Raw genomic sequence first — 22,998 nt, 5'->3', positions numbered from 1 at the left:
GACAAGAACTCTAAAGAAATATCACACAATGAGAGGTGGCGGAAAATCTGACCAATTGGACCAATTCCAATTTCAGCAATTCAGAAACCAAACAAAGCTGGGCATCAAAAAATTTGAAATAATAATAATAAAAAAACATGTAAAGATATTAAGTTTGTGTAATACAGCCAAACCACCAAAAGAAATGACATTTGACTCATAATTGTATTTCTGTCTACCATTTTAAAATCGTGTTCTGTGAATTCAAATACATACTGAATTAAATAAAATTATTGTTTGAATGAATTATCCATACATTCCAGACATAGTGTACTAAATCCGGCATGTTTGCATGGTCGCAACCGTGAATATAATTGACTCAGGTGAACAAATAAAATTGAAAAAATGTCTTTGTTCCCAAATCCCCAGGTTCACATTTTTCCTGTATTTATTATTTAAAGTTTTCTCAGCTCCCGTGGCATCATGGGATAGAAAAGAGTCCATTCATTGCATACTGAAAAATCTTGGCAGAAGCAGTAGATCACCCGAGTATTTCTTGCATGTTTTTTTTATTTTTGCATACTTAAGTACTTGACATGCTAATTCCACATACTAATTTTCACATACAACATGGTAGGGAAATAGGCGATTAGGGATTAGAATTTGAAGAATTGAATAGAATAGGCCCTTTAAAATATATACCAATTTCTTCTATTGCAACACTGGGTATTGACTATTAAACATGATTTAAGAATTCTTGAGGACATGTAGGCATGTCATCCATCATCAGACTTCAAACTTGCGTTAAATGAAAATTTATGAGCGCTATCAACAAACCATTACAGTACATCATTGACAGTATGTGTGCAGTGTCTGGAACTCTCTCTTACGTAGTTTACTGCCTGTGCATGGAGATGGCTTATAAAAAGATATGATAAAAGTTGATCAAATGTTATGATAAAAGGACCACAAGACAGGACTTGAACTTTGAGTACCCAAAGTGCCATTGCAAATTATGTCAACACTTAATTTATAGTATACATATACAGTATATTCATAGCTTCATGTAAATATGCTATTTCATTTATTACTACTGTACAATTATTTTATTCATTGAAGTGTCTAATGCAGTTTCTGTAAAATATATATTTTACGTATGTGAGTGGCATAATTTGAGTTGTGGTGTTTGGGCTACTTTTTGGGCTAGTTTTGACTGACCATTGGTCGGGTTTTGTTACAAAAACCTGGCAACCCGGTGTGACCCAGAGGTCTTTTGTAGGTAAACTGGATTTAGCAATAAAAAATAAAGTTGGGTACAAAGCAGCATAGAATAAATGAATGGCACATGTTCATTAAAGAACTAATAAGCCTCATTGGGTATTGTTAGGAAAATTGTCAGTAAATACACATACAGTGTGTATGTTGTTTATATAAAGTTCAATGGAAAGAGTAACAGACAAATACGTGATCAGAATTCTTATTTTAATATATTTTATAAAGTCTTGATCCTACTCATGTGTTCCCCTTCACATGGAGGGCCAGGTTGCCTCTTCAGTCAAAGCTTTGAACCTGACAAAAACCCTTCAAAGACAAATTCAGCATCTTCAGGATACTCAGCCATGCAGTTCCAAATGCTCGGAAGAAGGGTTGTTCTGTCACAGTGCTCACGTCAAGAAGAACATGAACTCTCCTCGTCCGCGAGGACTCGACTTGTGTCTCTGCAAATGGTTATTTGTTCTTGCTAACATGGATGGAGAAATCCATCTGGGGTTAACACCTGATCTCTCATGCTCTCTGTGGTAGAGAAAGAGTATTTTCTAGTTTAATGCATGCGTGAGGGGTCTCTACACATCTGAGATGAACAATTCCTGAGGCAGGGAACCAAATAATATTTTATCCTTATACACGCCTTGTACACGCCTGTACACACAAGATTGTAATTTAACGCTCACTGTAAAAAAGTCAGTAAAAAAAGAACATTTTCTGTCAGCTTTATTGACAGAAATATACTGTACAGGATATATGATAAATAATTTTCCCCGTTTTTCTTGTAAATTTGCAGTCTTTTTCTGTAATTATACAGTTTTTGGCCATTTTTCAAAAATAAACCGTAAAAAATAAAATCTTGTTAAAAATACTGAAATTGTGTGGCAGCTGGGACACCAGAAATAAACTGTAAAATATTTTTTTTACCTGTAAAATTAGACGGGTTTTCCTGTTTCCCCCTTTTCTGTAATTTTACATTTTTTGGCAATATTTTAAAAATACCTAAAAACAGTAACATTCTGTAAAAAGCCTTTTTTACGGTGCTGGTTTGCTCGATGAATGGGGTATTTTTTGAGAGCTCAGTCAGTGTTTCTTCTTAAAGGCAGTAAAAAAGTTGTAAGTAGAGATGCACCGATACTAAGCTTCTCCACTGGTACCGATACCTGACTATTCAGAGTAATATCTGTTGAACTTCATATATAACTTCATATAATAACTTCATATTTTTTTACTTTCTGAATGTTATTAATTCATATAACGACTATTAATATTGAACATCAAACTGGTGAAGTTTCTTAACATTTTCTTAATACAGAGCACCAATTTATTGGATTTTCCTGTCCTCTTTTGATTGACAAGATATATCGGCTCTGATCATCAGCCGACACCGAAGTTGTAAGTTTGCTTTACTGTATATGATAGTACAGCCACTTGGTGACCTTCAGTAAAAATTGATAAATCTATAAATGTAAAAGTTTATTTAAATTCAGCTCTGTTGTTATTGTCTAATTTGTTTGAGAAACAAACAAACTGAGAAACAGGGAACTGAGAAACGGAAAAGATTTTATTTTGAACAAACAAAGATGGTTCTTTCATGGCAATCAAAAATTACGATCATATCCTCATCCTTTTCAAAACCCTCAAAACGAAAAGTCTTCAAATGTTGTTTGAAACAATGCCTCGGAAGGACACGCTGTAATAAGGACCCTCGTACTTCATGCAAACTCTGTTCATTCCCTGCAGATATAAACATTGACAGTTCAACATATTTTGTTTGACATCTCTATAATTCTATAACTCTATAACACTTCAATTAAGCTGTAAAATTATAACAATAGAGTGTCAATATCTATCAGGTCGTGATGTCAATGAATTCACTCATGAGTCATGAGGTGGAAAGTAACGATTTACATTTACTCGCGTTACTGTATTGAGTAGGTTTTTTGTGTACTTGTACTTTTTTAAGTAGCTTTTAAAATCTGTAATTTTACTTGTACTCAAGTATGATATGTGTGATGTATTGTACTTCGTTATATTTAAAATCACATCCGTTACTGAGTAAAAAAAGAATGAAAACATTGCAAGGAAAAAACCTTACCGGAAATTACTCCAGCGAATGATGGGCGCGAGAGTTTTTACGTCAATACCAGAAGAGCAATGGAGACGGAGAAGTTAGTGCACCTGTCCTAAACGCGAAACCCCATCGAACTCTGACTGCTGAAGACAATGAAGTAAACCCATATTTAAGCAACCATTTCAGCTTCAAGACAGGATTATGGACGCTGTGCAAACTAGCATCTTATAAAAATCCTTATGTGAAAGAATGTAGAGGTAAAGATAAATAATATTTGTTCAAATAATGCACGTACCCTTGTTACATTGGTAACTAATAAGAAGTTTGTACAATTTAGTAAAAGTAAAAACAACATTGGTGCATAATGCTACATTTTAAGCGTTTAATCCCGTTTTGTAGACGCACGGTTCACTAATGTGTCTGCACCACATTTACGCAGTGTGAATGGAACCGACCTGAACAACTTCTGCTTTAATGACATATTTAAACGTGCATCATATGTCTCTCTCTACTGAAAGCGCGGGGCAAGAAAGTCACATGAATATGCTTGCTATTTCATGCGTTTTGAAAAGCCTCACCGGGGGCATGTTCAAGCTCAAACCGGAGAGCAACGTTTTGCTACGGTTTCCGGGTTGAACGACACGTTTCCTGGAAACGGTGTGCAACAGGGTTTGAGATACGTTTTCTCTTGTTTGGTGGGTGTGTCAAGAATGTCAGCCCACATGTATAGGGGAGAGTGGGGTGATTTGTGCCAGGGGGGAAGTAGTTCCACCCCTTGTTTCTGGAAAACCATAGAAGAAATTGGTCATGTGACCACATCATTTTGAAAAGCCATCCATTTTACTCATCCTCCAAAGAAGAGAGACACATGGCATGAGAGGTAAGCACATTTTAGCTCAAGTTTTTTGATTGTAGTGTCTGAACAATTATAGACAAGTTAGAAAACATTTCACACATGTTTTAGTGCTTTAGCAGGCTACACAATGAGTCTATACAGTTAGCATGATGTTAGCTCTTAACTGCTGGATCATGCTAGTTTTTCAAACTTGTGGGTCTGGGGTGATTTGTGCCAAAGGGCCTGGGTTAAGTTGTGCCAGTGGCACAACTCGCCCCCACTTATGATTATTTTCAACATGTTATTAATTTGTAATTGTACATTGTACTCTTACATTTTAGCACTTAAACTATGTGACATTCTTAATTTTAGACCAAAACCCATCATGCCACGCACTTATAAACGGAAGACAGACATGGCTTCAACACCTCTTGTGGAATTGGACAGAGCAGTGAAAGAGGTGAGACCATTCTCTACAGCTGAAGTTGGATTAACTGGGGTTGTGTCTGCTTACCAATTTGTGTCCATTTCTCAAACTCTAACCTTCCTTCTTCCCCAATTCACATGAATGAGACGGGGGACGTTGTGACATTGTCAAGGAAAGCAGCAATCAGCGGCCCGTCACAAACGTGCGGCAAATGACGAAGAGATTATCCATCTGCACAACGTTTCTCGAGTAAGTTCATCTGATTTGAATGTAGATAGCATTTGTGAAGGAGATGCCAAGATTTGATTAATATTTGATAATGCGCTGAGGTGCAATTATGGAATCTTCTATGCCATTATAAACTCTCTCTCGCTTTCAGGTTTCTGGATGCATTTTGCCATGTAGAGGAGATGTGTCCCATTTTAAACAGGGCTATGTGTGCGTGTGCGTGCGAATCTGTCAAGTCCAACTGGCACCGAAAGGCCCCAGGAGCATTGAACAATTTCATTTCTCATACTCCAAATTACATCTAGATTACATTTTAACTCCCCAAGTCCCTCAAAGGCTCACCTGGCCACAATGAAATAAGCCGATACCACCATCTGGACTCCACAAAAGGTATGACTGATGATTTATCCACCGTAAACAAAAATCAACGATCGTGCTCAAACAAGCATACATTCATGTAAACCCTCACCAAGTGTTAAATGTGTTGCTAAGTGGTTGCTAGGGTGTTATTTAAATATTGTTATTATGAATGAGACTGTATAAATTCTTACAAATTAGCGTACACATATAGTATACATAGGCCTGTGTATGTATATATACTGTATATATTTCTGTCAGGACCACTACCGTCAAAGATTTAAACAATAGCAGGTGGAATGAAACTGTTCTGGGCGAACTCTGTGCCTGTCCATGCAGCCTTGCACGGACAGAGCAGGAGTGCAGGATTAATATGCCCCACATGGGGAACCAGAACATTTTCAAAAAAGGGATATACTGTACATCCCTTGGGCAATATACATACCTGTCAGAAGAGAAAATGAATAAAAATCAGGATGCTGCAGGATGAAATTAAAGGTTACCTAATAGATGCAGGGGATGGCGGTGGGTGTTTTTGAGCGTGGCATGATTAAAACGCTGTAGAAGAGCTATAAGAAGGCAACTTAAGGACACGGTCTAGTATGTGATGTTTTACTATTGGTTGACACTGATTAGCTGTACCTGATGACATCAGCTAAGGAAGTATATATAAATATATACTGTATATATACACACAATATTCTATATTCAAGACAGGTTAAGACAGGTCACACATTCTGTCATGAGTTACAGAGAGAACCCAGGAGCAGACAGCAAGGGGTTAACAGAAAAACTTTTATTTAAAATAACTAACAAAAACGCACGATGGGGAGCAAAACCAACAAAAACAAGACTATGAACCAAAACACTACCCACAAGGGGCAAAAACAAAGGAAGTCCAGGATGTCAAAATAAACAATCAAAACCATGGCATGCAAGACTCGACTTGAAAACTAACGCACAAAAGTCACACAGTTTACAAATCTTACAAAACGAACAGGCACGGGACAGAGGGAACTGGGGCTTAATAAAGGGGAACACTAACAAGGGATAATTACATGGGGCAAGTGAAGGGCAGGTGACGGGAATTAAACACTAAGGGAGAGATAATGAGGGGGCGGGGCCAAAGCACGAGACAGAAGGACACGTGGCGCAATGTCATAACAAACAGCCACTGTCTCCACACAAGACGCAACACACACAAAAGACATGGTACCGTCATGACCCTGTCCACAAAACTAGAAAACTCCGGACAAGAAGGACAAGATCATGACACATTCATTTTAGTCTGGGACAAACCTTAAGCCTTGTCTGTGAAACCGGGCCAATATGTTTTAAATTAGTAATAAACATACTGAAGCATCTTAAAAACGACAAAGAGCTACTAGGTACACTTTTGTTTAATCAGAACTCAAAACAATGAATAACACAGCCGCACCAGACTGTGTGACGAGGGGTAAACGCAGACAAAATTGAATCGCTCCCGCATCATATTATGTGAGCTGCATTTATAACAAAGAATGGCAAAGATGCAGATGTCATGTTAATGCACACACCTTGTACTCTGCTTCTGACGTTGACTCCACTCTGTGCCGCTGTGAACTGAATGTGCTAAATAACGCAGCTTGCCAACGTTTTCATAATAAGAGTTTTAAAGAGGACTAAAGCTATCTCGAATTCCTGTACAAATTACATAATTAGGGGGCTAACCTCCCAAACCCACCTAAAAAGGGCCTAGCGACGCCACTGTCTGTTACAATATTCTATATTGTATCGAGCCTGCTAATCGACGTCACGCCACGTTGAATGTTACGCCATCTTGGGAGGATGGCTGCTAGTGCATTCAATGCAGTGTTTTGTTTTTCTTGTTTCATTAGGAAATATAACTATGATAGGTCAGGCTTGCTGTGTTAAAAAACTGCAATAGCATTATGCAGAGTCGTTCAGGAAAAGCCATGGAAATTTCACTTTCGATTTCTCCATATATCAAACAAAACAAGTAACGGTACATATCAAAACAATAATAGCAGTGGAGTATTATCCTCCCAAGATGGCGGCGCCACGGCAACATGCAACATAGGGCGTGACGTCAGCTTCACCTTCGCTATATGTATATTAAATATGTGTTATTTAAAAAATATAGAATATATACATATGAAGTGTTTGGTTAAAAAATGAGATAACTTTGTTTTTAAAAATGTTCAAAAATCATGTTTTTATGAAGTTATCATGTTTTATTGTGTTAGTTAGCTGTATTTTTAGTTATTATGGCTTAAATCAAAACAAAGCAACTGCAGTTTGATTGATATTAATTGAAATGCACAATAAAAAAAAATAAAACAGAGTTATTTCATTTTGGAACCAAACGACTAAGTAAGCTGCTCAGTGATTCATTTTCTTTAAGGGTCAGATGTTAATGGACCCATTCATACTCCATGACTTCAGGTTGTGCATACTGACTTAAGAGTACATCCTTTCTCACTTTCCGTATAAATGGATGAGCCTCACATCTGCATTGATAATAAGCCAACCGTATGGCAAGAAATCAGGCTCTGGCCCTCATTAATTATTCATACAGGACCTCTCCAATTTTTACCATGACTCAATTAGTTTTCGAGAGCCTTCTGCTGGGCCAGGCAACCGGCTTTTATAATTAAGTCTGCTCAGCGTATCCATGATGTGACTTATTTGAGTTATTACGGAAGGAGAAAAACATGTCCGTGCGATTATAGTTTAAAATATACACACTTGGGGAATGGTGACATTCAACGTGACTTATGTTCTAATATTTAGCATTGGCCTATACCACTTTAAGGTTTGGCAATTAAGGTTAATATGCAAACAAAATTGAACCTATTACGTAGTTTCTTTTTATGATTCTACATATCTATGTATTTTTCTGTTTAAAGAATAGTATTCTTTACTAAATGCAATTAGTCACAAATGAGCAAGCCGGGGTTAAAGAACTAAGTGTGTGAGAGAGACAATCTGACGTTAGGAATGTAACTTTTCAGTGATTTCCTACTTTATTTCCCTGTTCGGCTGACCTTTGAACTTTTGTCACAGTTCTCTGAGTGCTCCTGTATGGGCTGAGAGCTACTTAGAAAACAAACTCCTCGGTGTGTCTAGAAAAGGGTGTTGAATTAGATTCCTTCTGGCCTGAAGGTCAGCAGTTGGCAGGTGCTGTGGGGAACTAGAAAGGTTTAATTACATCTGATGCCACAGTGGCATTAAAGCACCTCTGGCCTCTATTACATCACTTCCTTTATGTGTCAAAATCACACAAGCTTGTGATGTGAAGAGATTAAGCTGCTCGCTGGACAGGTTTGACATCACTGAGTATTTGGTTAAATCGGGGAAACACTTTCTTCTAAATCTAGTTTACATTTGACTTGTTAACGCAATTTTTATATATTTTTAATAAAGTATATGTAAAAAAATCATTGTTCTGTTTTACCCCGATTTGCAACAAAAAGTTTATAATAATAATAAAGTTGAGCTGTCAGGTACTATTTTACAGAAAGTTGTTTGACGTCATTACGTAACTAGCAATTTCATGTTTTAAACAGAGATGGCAATAGAGAGGCAAACAGATTGCAGCTTGTACACTGTAAATGTCAAAAATGTTTTTATTTTATTAATAAGATCAATTACTTACTATAAACTGTAATTTAATTTAAATAAATTTAAATAAATTAAATTAATACATTAACTTTAACATATCAATTATTATTACGTAACATAACTGATTTTTATTCTTGTTTTCACAGACAGTATTAGTTATTTTAGTTCTTTAGATTGTGTCACAATTTGACTACGTAATATCAAATTGTGTTATTTTCCAACATTTTTTGTGTATATGTGAATGTTTCTGGGACCTAAACATTAAACTTGTTCTGGATTTGTCTTGTGAACGAAACACGTTTTCTTTTCTGTACGCGGGGTAAAGGTTTTCATCCCCAGCATTCAAGATGATCTTTTTCATTTGTAGTATCTAGGCCATCTAAGCTTAAAACAGCAGCACTGATATGATGCATACTTAAAACTGAACATCATCTCTCTAACCTTACCGCCGGGAAGAGACCTGCTCATTTGTGTGCATCACTTATCGTGTGTTTTGTCTTGGGAGTGTGTCTGTGTAAGCTAAGATAAGTATTATGCAGTTTTGGTTAGTGGAGCATAAGGCATTCAAATAATGTCCTGTTGGCAATGCATGTGTACTAATTAAGAAATTTGAGTATTGTTTAACATTTGTTATAAAGCTATAACTGTGAGTAATGGCCTGCGGTTGTGTGTCTCGGACGGGTTGAGTAAACCAAGAACCTGCATTAACATGTCCGAAAACAGATATTAGTCAAATTGTTCCTAACATATGACCTACTTTATTGAAAATGTGTCTATGTTAAACTTGAATAAGTGCAAGTTAAAAAAATATGTAAATATTGCAAAAAAAATATTTAGTAACAGGAGATAGATGGATTTTGAGATGGATGGATGGTAGGTTGGTTGGATGAAAGTGTAGACAGACAGACAGACAGACAGATAGATAGATAGACAGGCAGTCAAAGAGATTGGTAGACAGATATATAAATAGACAGACAGACAGACAGGCAGACAAAGAGATTGGTAGATAGACAGATAGACAGACAGATACATTGACTGACAGACAAAGAGATTGGAAGATAGACAGGGAGACAGATGATATGGCTACAATTAATAACATGCATTTAGATGTGGTGTTGCTCATTTTCAGTGTAATAAGTTTCTTATTGACATCTGAACGCTTCCGGAACATTTCTCATCTTGTAGTGAGCGTCAGACGCAGTCTTTTATTCAGCTGCTTGTCAACAGTGAGGCTGAAGTCATTAACCGTGGCGCAAGTTCACTAACAGGCCCAGCGCTCATGGCTGTCACAAAATCTCCAGATTAAACACAAACCCCCGGTAAGCCAAATTCATCAACGTCCAGAGCAGCCGCTTATACCACCTGTAGAGATCGCTTCTTTCACAATTGCCTGTGACACAAATGGCCAGACAAATTGAAAATGTGATTTTTCTCAATTGGTGTCTGGGCAGGGAGGCTGTGTGGATGCAGCTATAGCTAAATGAGACTCAATTCTAATGCCAGAGATGAGCTCCCTTCGCTTCAGAATGGAATGGGACTGCTTTACTTCGCTCTGATAATAGCTTGTTTAAATTCAGTCAGATTTTGTTGTACTATATGGATCTGTGAATATGCTTGGAATGGCTTGAACTGTGTACGGTGTATTTATTTTGTCACGTGACCTCACTATACCGCATCTTTTATTAAGCGATTGGTGTCCAGTCATTATCTCGGCGGGATAATGTACAATCGGATGGTCATTATCATAAAATAAACCTCGAAGAGAAGCTGTGCTGTCTTGTATCAGGCTGAAAGAGTTTATTTTGCGCTATTAACCGGCTGACTGAACATTATCACACTCATTACGTGGCGATTTACCAAATAAATAAATGGACATGAATTATTGATTTGAGCTATGATGGTATGAAATGAAATGAGATGGCAGTGTGATAGGAGAGACATGACACAATTTTGTGAAAAATGTCCAATAAAATAATAGGTGTTTAACCCTCCTGTTATGTTTGGGGTCAAATTGAACTTTGACATCCTCTGAAGAGTATCCTGATTGTATTTTTAAACCTTAAGTCTTGAAAATAGTCAATAAGAAAATACATTTAATAACAAAAATATATGAAAATAAAAATGATGTTTTTCATCTCTTATGCCCTCTTGAACTATATCTTGAATGGCATGAGGTTTTGTGTTTTATTCATATTATTTGTTTGTTTGTTTGTTCATTATTATTGTTTTTATTTTTTGAAAGAATTTGAAGCATCTACAGGTATGAGAATCAGACATACACAAAAATAATACAAATATGGTAATTCGTAAGTATTTTCCAAGTTGGCTTATTTGCATGACTTCGATCTTATTCATACGTTTTAGTTGAATCTGCTTTTGAGGTGGAGCTTCATTCTTACTTTTTTATAATATATAATATGAATATATAATCATTTCTTATAATATAACAATACAGATTCGAGTTTCAAATGACATGAGATCAGGCTGTATAATACCAAACTCAACTTATATATATAAGTTGTACTTACAGTATATATATATATATATATATATATATATATATATATAATATACACACCTTTCTCGTTGAAAAATATTATTTTACATTATTCTGTATACTTACAATCTGGTTCATATTTCACATGTCACATGCAGCCCTAAAAATAGATCCTCATATGAAATTATTTTCCACAACTGTTCATAAAATCTATCAATCTCGCACAGAACAGTACATACGCAGTTCATAGAATATTCTGGAAAGCGTCAACATGTAATGAAGGCATCCACCCATGACATCCATCACATTCCTATTATTGCTTTTATTTTACACACGTCACATCTGTGGATGGGAGAATGTGGAGCGTTCCCTAAAGAGCATCCAGTGGATTTCATACTGCAATTGAATGTCATACTAATATGTACTGCCGCGAACATTACATTTATATCTGCATAATACAACACTGAGCTTGTTCTGAGGAGAAAAAACATTTACCGGTTGATCTCTAGAATCTCTAGAAACATCTCATTTGGATTTCCTTAAAAAAAGGAGACTTTTTGTCTTTAATCTTTCTCAACAGCCTGATGCAGGAACTATGCAGCTTACGCAGCGACGTATCTGCCAGCCTCAAAAACCACAATGGTAAGTGACTGCACAACACACAAGGCTCATGGGAAACCAAGCTACAGCTCTATGCTATAAATACCTGTGCCTCATACTAAATTACCTCTTAAAACCTCTGTTGTGGCAATATGACAGCTTTGCACACAGTGGTCATGTATTGATGGTCAAAGTCAAAGGTAATTTGCGTGTAGTCATTTATTAAGATGTTTTTGGGTTTAAAACATATGTGATATATCCCTACGGCCACGGGGCACATGGAATGTGCTCATTTCACCTCTCTTCATCTAATAGATACACATAATATACACTTTTGATGGGAACTAAACTCATAGTAGCGCTTTTCCCCCAAAATCAAGACTTTTATTTTGTCATTTTTTAATTGTGAGTCTTCTCTATTTTTTTTTTCTCATTTTTATATACAGGCCCTATTTATTTATTTAATAAACTGTAAACTTCAAACATTCCTTTTTTCTATATTGTTATAGTTACGGCAGCTGTTGGATTGTATGGATCGTATTGCTTGTAAGATTACATTTGTTTTGCATTTTCATATCTTATTTTTAAGCCTTTAATACCAAGTTACGTGTCACACTGCATGTTGTCTTCAATTCTCCTTGCAAAAAACAATCTGTATCCGTACAAAGGCAACTGGAAGATTGAGCAATTTCAACCAACGTGATTAATCCTGTTTGAAAAAGAAATGCAATGCGTAACAAACAGTTGTCAGTTTCTCTTCAGGCTAACATCTCCAATTTGCATCTTATATTCATTTATTAGCTTCTTCTCTATCTTTCCAGGGATGAACATCTACCTCCTGCCATCCAGTCAGCCCTGCGAGGGTCCTAAACTGTCCTACGGTCACATGCTTCAACACAACAAGTCTCGGAGACAACATCAAGCACCATTTATCCTTAAAATAATATGTTAAAAATATAAACATATGTTTTCTTTATTATGTCTTCGTGTTGACAGTGTTTCCCTTCAATATCCCCTGACCCCCTTATTTCAGCATGCTACAGAACCTGTTTTCTGGCATGTTCCACATTCTATGGTAAGATAATGGGTTATAATAGCATTGTTTTTAACTCCGGATTATCTGTTCTATGAGGTTCTGTGTGGTGTCAAAGGTTTGCGGTGTGAAATGATGCACTGATGTAACTGCAAATTGTTTAGCAACCACACTCCCGTAAACAAATTGCCTCATGAGTGCTTGCTTCATTAAATATTAATACGCTTTGTACGATCAAGAACGTAGTCGCACACTTGTCGCAAGCAACCTTCGTCATTGATATTGATTTAGAAAATTGAAATAATATAATCTGAACATGTAGGATTCGTTACCCAGGTTAAAGTATAAACAGTGTATAAAACAACATAATCCAGGGTTAACAACGTTGCTCTCGTCTTATTCTTTATGGTTCCCTTTTAATTGGACACCCATTTTACATCCACATGTGCTTGTTAAATAAAACACTTGGCTTACAGCAAGTTGTCTTTTAATTCAGTTTTTTTTTTTAATCAATTTTACTCATTTGGGAAAGATTTTTTCAGTAGATGTTAGAACAAAGCCAGGACATTTTCTTTACATTCAGACACATTCTTTTTGTGTCCACACAATGGAAGTTGTATAAAACATACTCATTTTGCGTTCTGCAGAATAAATGCATATACAGTGAATGACATGAGGGTGAGAGTTTTCATGTTTGGATGTACTATCACTTTAACTGGTGAAATGCAGAAACAGGGAATTCTCTCAGCGCTGGTGCAGGAGAAAACATAGCCTAACTTCATTTGACAATTTAGTTACCAATTGTTATAGAAATAGATGGAAACCTTCAAAATTTTGCAGCTATGCGCCATTTTTACATATAAACAATGTCAGAGGAAAATAAAATGATGCTGCAAAGGCAATTTTCAGAAAACACCGTAAGCTCGTCTGGGCGACTCCATCTTCTTAATTGACCGCATTACACATTCAGATGCTGTTTAATGCAAATGAGAAACAACAACTGAAGTGACGGCCCACCAGACTTTCTCTGACTACAGGAAAAAAATGTATTTTTAGCAAAGAGATCAGTACAAGAATTGCCCATTACTGCGGATGAACACAAGTGCTGACAGAAATAGTTTGGAGAATAATCAGAGGCGAATGCATCATCTTGCCGGCGTATTTTTTGTTTTCAATATGTTCCTCTCTACAAATGTTGTTACAGCATATGTTGACAGGTCGTCCCATCTGTGACAGCAATAATTAAAAAATGATGTTGGAATGTTCGAAAACAGTATGCCTGATGCCTCCGCGTGCGTGCCTGAGCGATGAGAGTGCATTTCGCTGGTCTGATGAAGCTCAACAAAGCTTAGCTGATGTAAAGAAGCTGCTGGTACACGGTCCTGCACTTATACTGTTTGACCCGGAGATGCCGATGGTCATTTCTACTAACGCGTCTGGACTAGGTGCTGTCTTCGCACAAATTGGCACTGATGGTCAAGAACGTACTGTTGGAGGAACTGTACAACGTACTGTTGAAAAGGAGGCTCTGGCGTGTGTTTGGGCGGTGGAAAAATAGAGAACGTACTTGTGGGGTCACAGATTTTACTTGCGGACTGACCACCAAGCGTTAACGACACGGCTGACCACAAAAGGGACTGATAGAGCTGGTATGTGCATAGCTCAGTGGGCTGCTCATTCTCAAGAGTACAATTCAATCAGCAATCCTTCAAGTGAAAGTGAAAGTGACCTGTTAGTCAGATATGGTGACCCATACCTGAAATGTGACCTCTGCATTTAACCCATCCAGAGAGTAGTGAACACACACACAGCAAGTGGTGAACACATGTACACCCGGAGCAGTGGGCAGCTATCACTGCAGCGCCCGGAGAGCAAGTAGGGGTGAAGTGCCTTGCTCAAGGGCACCTCAGTCGTTACCCGCCGGCCCTGGGAATCAAACCGGCAACCTTCTGGTCACGAGTCCAACTCCAGCTCCAAAGAGTCCGCACCATGGAAAGATTTACCGCGCTACACCTCATGCTGTAACAGGTGTTTCCCCATTCGAATTGCTTCATGGAAGGAAAATGCGTACCCGTCTCAATGTCCTGAAACCTTCGCCTTCTGTTCATGAGTCTACACCACTGCAGAAGCGTGTTTCCTCACTTCAGGATGTCATGAAATCTCGCTTTGACCACAAGCATCGAGTCCGACATTTCTCTTTTCAACCCGGGAATAAAGTGCGCATTAAAAAGTCAGTACATGTACCAAAAGCCTATCCAAAATTCACACCTCCAATTGAGGTCAGAAAGAAAGTTGGTCCTTACACTTACATCTTGGATGATGGAAAAAAGTGGCATGTGTCGTGTCTTGCACCCGTGCCAGAGAGCTGGATAATGGAATGACTGCCAATGCCGAAAACTTGATTCCCGCTCATGTTCCATTGTCTGGAAATTCAGTGTCTCCTGATGCTGGTCCAAGAGAGCAACGTCAAAGACGTGAGCCAGGTTGGCTAAAGGATTATGTTTATTAGTCACAGAAATTGACATGGACTTTTGCACATACATCATACACTTACATGAAAGTCAAGTGCTGAATAGTATTTGAGTAGTTGTTTCATATGGCTTGTTACTTTAAATGCTCTTTTGTATTCATATTTTTGTGTTTTGCTTCATGTGATTCATTATGTGTGATATTGTTGATGCAAGGCAGATTTGCTGTTCTTGATTCTGTTTCATGTTACTTGTTGGTTACAGGAGCGTCATTTAACTGAAAGGGGATTATGTGGTGTTGTTACATTAATGTACCGCTAGGTGGCACTCGAGCTACTTGAGTTGCACAGAGATGTGTAGAGTAGAGAGACGAATGAGAAAAAGTATGCTGAGCTGGTGCATGCATGTTATCCTGAATGTGTTAGCTGTTAATAAAGTTTCTAAGAGGAAACTACAGTTTCCAGCTTCTTGTTTACATTAAGACATAACAATAAGTAAATAGAAAAACGTATTTTTTGCAGTATTTCAGTCTGAGTACAACATTTTAGATGTCTGATTGTGCCTGTGGGGTTTCTGTGTACTTGATGGCTGATTTGATCATATTTATGCTTGTGCTTGGTAATCAAGGAATCAATGTTTGTGAAATGCCAATCGTGTGTAATGAGCTGGAGTGCAAAAAGTCTGCCAGTTTATCATTTTTAAGACCGCATGTCCACTGGGATGGACATTAAATTTAAAAAATCCTGTGTTGTACAACTCTAAAATATCTTCTGATTTTGTTTGAAAAACAACATAATCAAATAAAATATAACAGGGTTAAGACAATGAGGTTACCATTAACTTGGTTAACAATCTGTGACGTATTATTAAAATGATAGAAACATGCAGTTTTATAGGTCTAAACCAAAAAAAGGCGTAATGTCCATTCTTATCTGAAGAGGTCAACACAGCCCACAATGCATTGCATACTACAGTACAAAACCGTATTGCATAAAAACAGTAGCTAACTGTTGAGAGATGGCTGTAAATTAACAGTAGTTTCTTAAACTGCACAATATTGCCCAGGATGCATTGTTTTCTACAGTATATTACTGTTGTGGGGGCTATAACAGCCTTAGCCAACGGGTTGGCGCGTATGGTTGCGTTGATTTTGGTAATGTGTTGGTATGTTATGCCATACGGGACCGGGGGCTCTGAGCGCGCATTAATGGTGTGGGTTGTCGTGGCCTACTGGTTAGAGAGTCAGATTTGTGACCAGAAGGTTGCCGGTTCGATATTCAGGGCCGGCGGGTAACGACTGCGGTGCCTTTGAGCTGCAGTGATAGCTGCCCACTGCTTCTGAAACAACCAATGAGGCTGAGGTGCACAACTGACGATGTGTCGCATTGATGGGAACCATACAAAGGGCATTATCAGTAGCACCTCACCAAAAGGCATCTTTCACCCAGGATAATGGATGTGATGAAAGTGGGACACACAACTCATGAGATGTCTCTCTGATAATGACAAGGAAAGTATGCTATGTATTTCTATAATCATTTATCCCCCAAACACAGAGGATGCCTCCCCGACGAACCAGTACAACCTCAGACCTTCTTTCCTCTATTCATATTCTTGACTGCTTCCCCCGTCATGCATAAATCGTGGGAAATGTCCTACTGGGCAATTCAACTGTGCTGAAATAGTGGGATTATAACACCTATTGTCTTTAATAAAAAAACAGTATGTTACTGTCAGAATTTGGCTGTTTTTTAACAGCAATTATTTACAGTGCAGACAAGTTTGGATGTTTAAAGAAAAGACTGAATACATTGGAAAAAAAACAACTATGAATCAAAAAGGGTATGTAGTGTAGAGTTGAAAAACAGATTTTTTTGTGGGATTGGCTACTCGTTTGCCCACAAGGGATGATTTGCATATACATTTACATTTAGTCATTTAGCAGAGGCTTTTATCCAAAGCGACTACAGATGAGGGAAACAATGGAAGCAATTGGAACAACTTAAGGACAACAAAAAGCATGAGAGCAATAAAAGAGAATTGGTCTCATATAGCCTACCACAGTATACAGAGCTAAGTATTTTTTTTTTGAAAGAGTAGAAAAGAAATAGAAGTCAGAACTGATCAGTGTAGACGGAAGAGATGTGTTTTCAGACGGTTCTTAAAGATGGCTACAGAATCTGCTGATCTTGTAGCAGAGGGCAGATCATTCCATAAATGTGGAACCGATCCCGAGAAGGTACGTGAGAGAGATTTTTTACCTTTTTGGGATGGCACCACAAGACGTCGTTCATTTGCAGAGTGCAGGGATCTGGCAGGTATATAAGTCTGCATTAGCGAGTGAAGGTAAGGGGGTGCCAAATCAGTGGTGGTCTTGTAGGCCAGGAGCAGAGTCTTGAATTTGATGCGAGCGACTATAGGGAGCCAATGTAACTTGATGAAGAGAGGAGTGACGTGTGCTCTCTTCGGTTCATTGAAGACCACTCTTGCCGCTGCATTCTGGATCATCTGTAGAGGTTTGGTTGTGCAGGCTTGAAGTCCAGCCAGTTGAGCATTGCAATAGTCCAGTCTGGACAGAACAAGAGTCTGGACTAGGACTTGCGTAGCATGCTAGGATAGGAAAGGTCTAATTTTCCTAATATTGTAGAGGATGAATCTACAGGGCCGGGTGGTGCTGTCAACATGATCAGTGAAGTTAAGCTGATCGTCGATCACCACTCCCAGGTTTCTGGTCGTTCTGGAAGATGTACCGTAGGCTTGAGGTACATATTGGCTTGAGGTCCTATAGCTAATTTCGTCAGACTGAACAAATGCAGTAGAACCAGTCCTGCAATATATTTCGTCTGAAAGGTATAAAGAAATGTCAACAAACTTTGTTAGCAGTTTTGGAAAAAAAGAAATAGTTTACGTTTCGACATATGACGCAAAAGTGCAGCAGTCAAAATCATGAGCCTTGTAAAAGTCACGCAATGCAAAGTATATTATTTCATTGAAGTATATTGTTTATCAGTATTATCAGTAATGGAAACTTTATAAAATTACAATTAATCAGATAAGACTTCCCTTACAAAAATTTGCCATGGTTTTACTGCAAACAAACAAATCATTTTTAATTATGAATTTTTAAAACATAGTAAAACTATATGTTAACGTAGTAAAACTATGGTTTTGCCAATAATTATCAATACAGTTTTCCACAATACACATAGTTGCTTTTTGTAAGCGCTGAATGATGTGTATTTCTTGTAGTGCAGGTTAAACAGCCCAGTAATGCCGGCTGACGTAAGGTGAGGTGATTTTGCAAACATTCAGTGCAAATAGTGCTTTAACTATTCATGTTACAAAGTGCCATCAGATAAAAATGGAGCGTGAAACTGGAAAAAGCAGTAAGTAAATTCTGCTTATTTTTCACCATGAACGTATTTGCTAAGTTTAATAACGCCGTCTTTGTTTGAAGTTATGTTTTTAACAAAGTCACCAAAAAACTTGGAATGTTAAAGAAATTTGATGCTAAAGAAAATGTCTTTGTGGTATTTTTTAAATGTATAAAACGCACATAAATCTGTCACGACAAATTAAAATGAATGAATTAGCTTTATTAACGTCTATTCCGTCAATTTACAACCTTTATTCGTTTGACATTACAACTTATTTTCACAACTCTACGACGTTACTTGAGCCTATTTTTTCATGTATACATTTTATTCTCAAAAGCTTTGTTTTTTCCTTTATAACACAAGTTTCTAATTATGGTAACCTATTTTACTGGTTAATGAAATTGATCTCACAGGTCGCAGATGGTATTTAAAGGTGTTATTTATTGGGATGTGCGTTGGAATGATATGCTTTCTGGTAAGTAATTTCAATGACTTAAAATCATTAATGTTCATATTTAATTTGATCAAATCCTGTACGTGTTGCCCAAGATGGGGAACAACAACATTGTGCATTAAAGCTGTTTACAAATGTATGACCCTGCCTGTGAAAACCCAGTTAAACCACTTTTGGTGCTTTGCTGTTTTCTACATGAAGCCACATAGCAAAGCACATTCAGTGAAAATAGCTTTGATATCTTAACTGAGTACTTGCATGTCAAAGATTGGAATCATATCGAAATTAAAGGTTAAAATCTAATTAATTATTTCCAAATTAGATTCCGAGACTTTAGCCTCTAGTTTTCCGAGACAGGGTCATATTTTTATATGAATTATCAATATTTTTTTGTATTATATGTTTGTAGGTTTTACGGTCTCAAATGGGTAATGAAATGAAGAAACAATCTCCACATAGCCTTTTGCTTCAACACTTTGCAAAACTTCATAACTCCAGCTTCCCTGCTGCTGATATCTCAGAAATCAGTTCAAAAGAGTCACTAACAAACGCATTTTATTCTGAATTTGGAATCAGTTCAGAAAGTTACTCCAGTTTACAGCGGGCTCTCTACTGGGCTGGACCAGACAGATCAATTACAAGTGTGTCCATGAGTACAAGTCCAGCTCACTCCACATTCATCATTCAGAACCTGAAAGACAGCTACCAAATAGGCGAAGAGCTTAATGTTACTATACATACGAGAGATTTTCAAAATAAAGCCAAACCTTACGGAGGAGACTTCTTTCAAGCCAAGCTGTTTTCATCCAAAAAGGTCTCTCTTACATGTCTACGGTGTCGTTACGAGTTCTCCGTATCTTATCTAGTCTACCTGGGACGGTTGTTTGAGAATTAAGAATGTTCTTGTGTTACAGGACAGTGTGTTTGGGGAGGTGGTGGACTTGCTCAACGGCTCCTACTCTGTGCGATTTCTTCTGCCGTGGGTGGGACAGGCAAAGGTGGCTGTGCGTCTGATCCACTCCAGTGAAGCTGTGCAGGTCCTCAAGCATCACAGGGACACCGATTCTGACAGAGTTTTCTTTAATGGATATTTTGAAGGACCAGGATTGAATGGTACCAGACTGAAAGAGATTGTGAAGTGTAATGTGAAGTGGGACAAGAATGGACTGGAGACGATGGCAACAGAAGATTGCTGCTGTGAATACAAAGATTCTCGCACCGGAGAAGAATGGCGCTGCCAGAAACCCAAAACTCTGCCATGCAGCGCCCGCGTGTATCACTCCATGGGAGGGTATATTAATCGTGTGACTGCAAAAGAAGCAAGGTTTATGTGAGAATAACTGATACTTTTTTACATAACCTTATTTTAGCCATTACCTATAGCTTCTTGTGTGTATACATGAATAAAACAATGGGAAGTAAGTATGATTTAAATGTTCTCTTTACCAGGAAGCAAACCAACAAAGGTATCAATGGGCAAAAAAGCATCATCAACATTCTTCCCGCTGATGAAAGTGAAGGAATTGGTATGTTGGCCTTTGATATCATATTTGATGTGTAAAATTGAACTCAATCAATTGTAACTTACGGTTAATGTTTTATTACATCCTGCAGATGTAAGAGAGAAATGTCGTCCTGGTTTGCACTCGCCAGTTCCCGCTGGCTTTTACCTGAATGATGTGTGGACGTCCTTTGTGTGTAAAACTCGCCATTTTACTACCCAAACAACTACACAATGCCTTAAAGACAAACACATCTACACGATGGGCGATTCTACCTTGAGACAGTGGTTTGAGTTCTTCCTGAAAGCTGTACCAAGTGAGATCAAATACAATAATATCAATACCTATTTTTTGAATCATAGATGTAAGAATCACTGATGGGATGAGTGTTGTTTTTTTCACTGCAGGTTTGAAGCAGATGAATCTGCATGTTCAGTATCAGGCAGGACCTCTTCTAGCAGTGGATGTGGAGAACAACATAGACTTCCACTGGAGAGCTCACAACGCTCCTCTGCGCTGTAGGAAAACTAAAGTTGCCGATCTGCACTACATCAGTAATGAGATTGAAGATCTGGCTGGAGGACCTAACACTGTTATCGTCTTTAATCTGGGACCACACTTCACCACATACCCTCTGGATTTCTTCAACCGCAGAGTGTTGAGGATCCGCAAAGCTGTTGTAGATTTATTACAGCGAGCACCAGAAACTACTGTGATCATCAAAACGGTCAACACTGGCTATAAGGTACAGTAAGAGTGAAATAATGTCAAAGGCATAAATCTCCTTACAAAGATATTTAGGCATGTTTGTAAATGTATATACCGTATATTGACCCTCTGTGTCTTTGTAATAGGATGTGTTTGGCAGTGACTGGTATTCTCTTCAGTTGGACAGAATTCTGCGGTGGGCTTTTCAGGATGTTGGTGTTTATATTTTGGATGTATGGCAAATGACAGCCTGTCACTACAGCAAAGAGAACATTCATCCAGGGACTGTCATCATCAAAAATGAGATGGACATTTTTCTTTCCTTTATTTGCCCTGAATGAAATTCTCAACGTGAAGCTAAAACCTGATGATACACCATTAGTTCTTGAAATAACTATAAGTTCTTGAAATATCACAACATGCTTAAGCAGTCATGTCAGAAAAATAAGTAATTTGTCCCAATGTGATGTGAGGTTGGGTCCTTACCAGTGCCTGGCCATGTGTCCTGAGTTGGACATTACGTTCGCTGCACCTTAGTGGTGTAACAGGTATACATTGTACGCAACACATAAGGTGCATTTTACATTTTATGTCTATGTTATATATAAATGAGTAATAAACAAGTTAAAGTAATAATGAGATTTATGTAATTGTATCAATAAATCTAATTTGTTTCAAATACATAAGAAACAGGATATAGGGTATTCTTACATAAAAGCTATTTCATTCAAATGCATCACATTTGAGTAATTTTATACAGTATTTGAAAATTAATTTATAAATTTGTATTTATTATAATTATGTAGTTAGCCTATATAGTTTTATCCAGTGCCACGATTTTCTAAAATGCTTCAAACGTGTACTTGAGGTCTTTCCGATTGTTAAGATTAAAGCGGCAACGAGTAACTTTTGCTTACTGTTGCCCCACGGGGTTGTTTAGCGGAATTGTCTGTATGCAGTGTCGTAAAAACTGTCGCAAAAGTTTCCCGCTGGCAGCTCAATACAAGTGAATTTGTTTGCTAAGCCGACGGACCCAGATACGTCGTTCAAACTAAGTCCACCGATCAGGTAAAGTAGTCCGTGTTACCATATGTTCTTAGTATATCAGTACAAAGATTTATGTATCGTTTCTCCATAATTATAAACTGTAATGTCAACAAAGAACGGTAAGTAAGCCTAGTTGTTTTTGCTTGCATAGTTGATCTCGTGTATGTAACTTAGCATTGTTTGCAAAGGGTGTCATTTGTATAATATAATGAAATATTGTCCACAAAACACGAGACACGACAACATGCTAGCTATCGACACCGGCAACCATATATTATCTCTCAGCTATCTTACGCTTATAAAGTGCGAACCGGTGTTGCGCCAATGACACAGACTAATAACAAATACGTTCAAAAGTACAGGACAGTAACAAAAAATGTACAAATAACACTTAAAAATCCAGGAGCCGGACCGCTAGGTCTGCATACGTTTTGCAACCCGTTGCCTATTGCAGCTCACGCCACCGAGTGTAAACCCGTCCGATATTGATTCGTGACCGGCCTCGTGTCCGATCACTCTCTC

The 22,998-nt window shown here is 37.8% G+C and overlaps 1 protein-coding gene and 1 long non-coding RNA gene across 4 annotated transcripts; both read left to right on the top strand.

Annotated features, from left to right (window-relative positions):
• Positions 1-4,524: 4,524 nt before the first annotated feature.
• On the top strand, positions 4,525-13,528 carry LOC130546299 (uncharacterized). 3 transcript variants are annotated; one of them, XR_008961762.1, is made up of 5 exons: positions 4,525-4,614; positions 4,728-4,830; positions 4,961-5,199; positions 11,868-11,929; positions 12,709-13,528. It is a non-coding gene; the product is annotated as an uncharacterized LOC130546299 (long non-coding RNA). The 3 variants fall into 3 exon arrangements; XR_008961765.1 differs by lacking the exon at positions 4,525-4,614 and adding an exon at positions 12,397-12,433 and having other exon boundaries at positions 4,639-4,830; XR_008961761.1 differs by lacking the exon at positions 4,525-4,614 and having other exon boundaries at positions 4,639-4,830.
• A 5,068-nt stretch (positions 13,529-18,596) lies between these two features.
• Positions 18,597-22,047, top strand: LOC130547515 (NXPE family member 3-like). Its single transcript, XM_057323482.1, has 8 exons — positions 18,597-18,774; positions 19,179-19,240; positions 19,629-20,033; positions 20,134-20,549; positions 20,669-20,745; positions 20,834-21,037; positions 21,129-21,466; positions 21,576-22,047. Exons 1-8 carry the CDS (start codon positions 18,750-18,752, stop codon positions 21,768-21,770), a joined length of 1,722 nt encoding a protein of 573 aa, XP_057179465.1. The 5' UTR covers positions 18,597-18,749; the 3' UTR covers positions 21,771-22,047.
• The last annotated feature ends 951 nt before the right edge of the window (positions 22,048-22,998 follow it).

The sequence above is a fragment of the Triplophysa rosa genome, linkage group LG2 (genome assembly GCF_024868665.1).
Source record: "Triplophysa rosa linkage group LG2, Trosa_1v2, whole genome shotgun sequence".
Lineage (NCBI taxonomy): Eukaryota > Metazoa > Chordata > Actinopteri > Cypriniformes > Nemacheilidae > Triplophysa > Triplophysa rosa.
This window is presented reverse-complemented; position numbering and strand designations above follow the sequence as displayed.

Excerpts from the sequence above, each read along its gene's own strand:
- LOC130547515 (XM_057323482.1), top strand. The coding sequence starts at position 18,750 with ATGGAGCGTGAAACTGGAAAAAGCA. Across the intron at positions 20,034-20,133 it reads AGCTGTTTTCATCCAAAAAG|GACAGTGTGTTTGGGGAGGT; the intron begins GTCTCTCTTACA and ends CTTGTGTTACAG. Across the intron at positions 21,038-21,128 it reads CTTCCTGAAAGCTGTACCAA|GTTTGAAGCAGATGAATCTG; the intron begins GTGAGATCAAAT and ends TTTTCACTGCAG.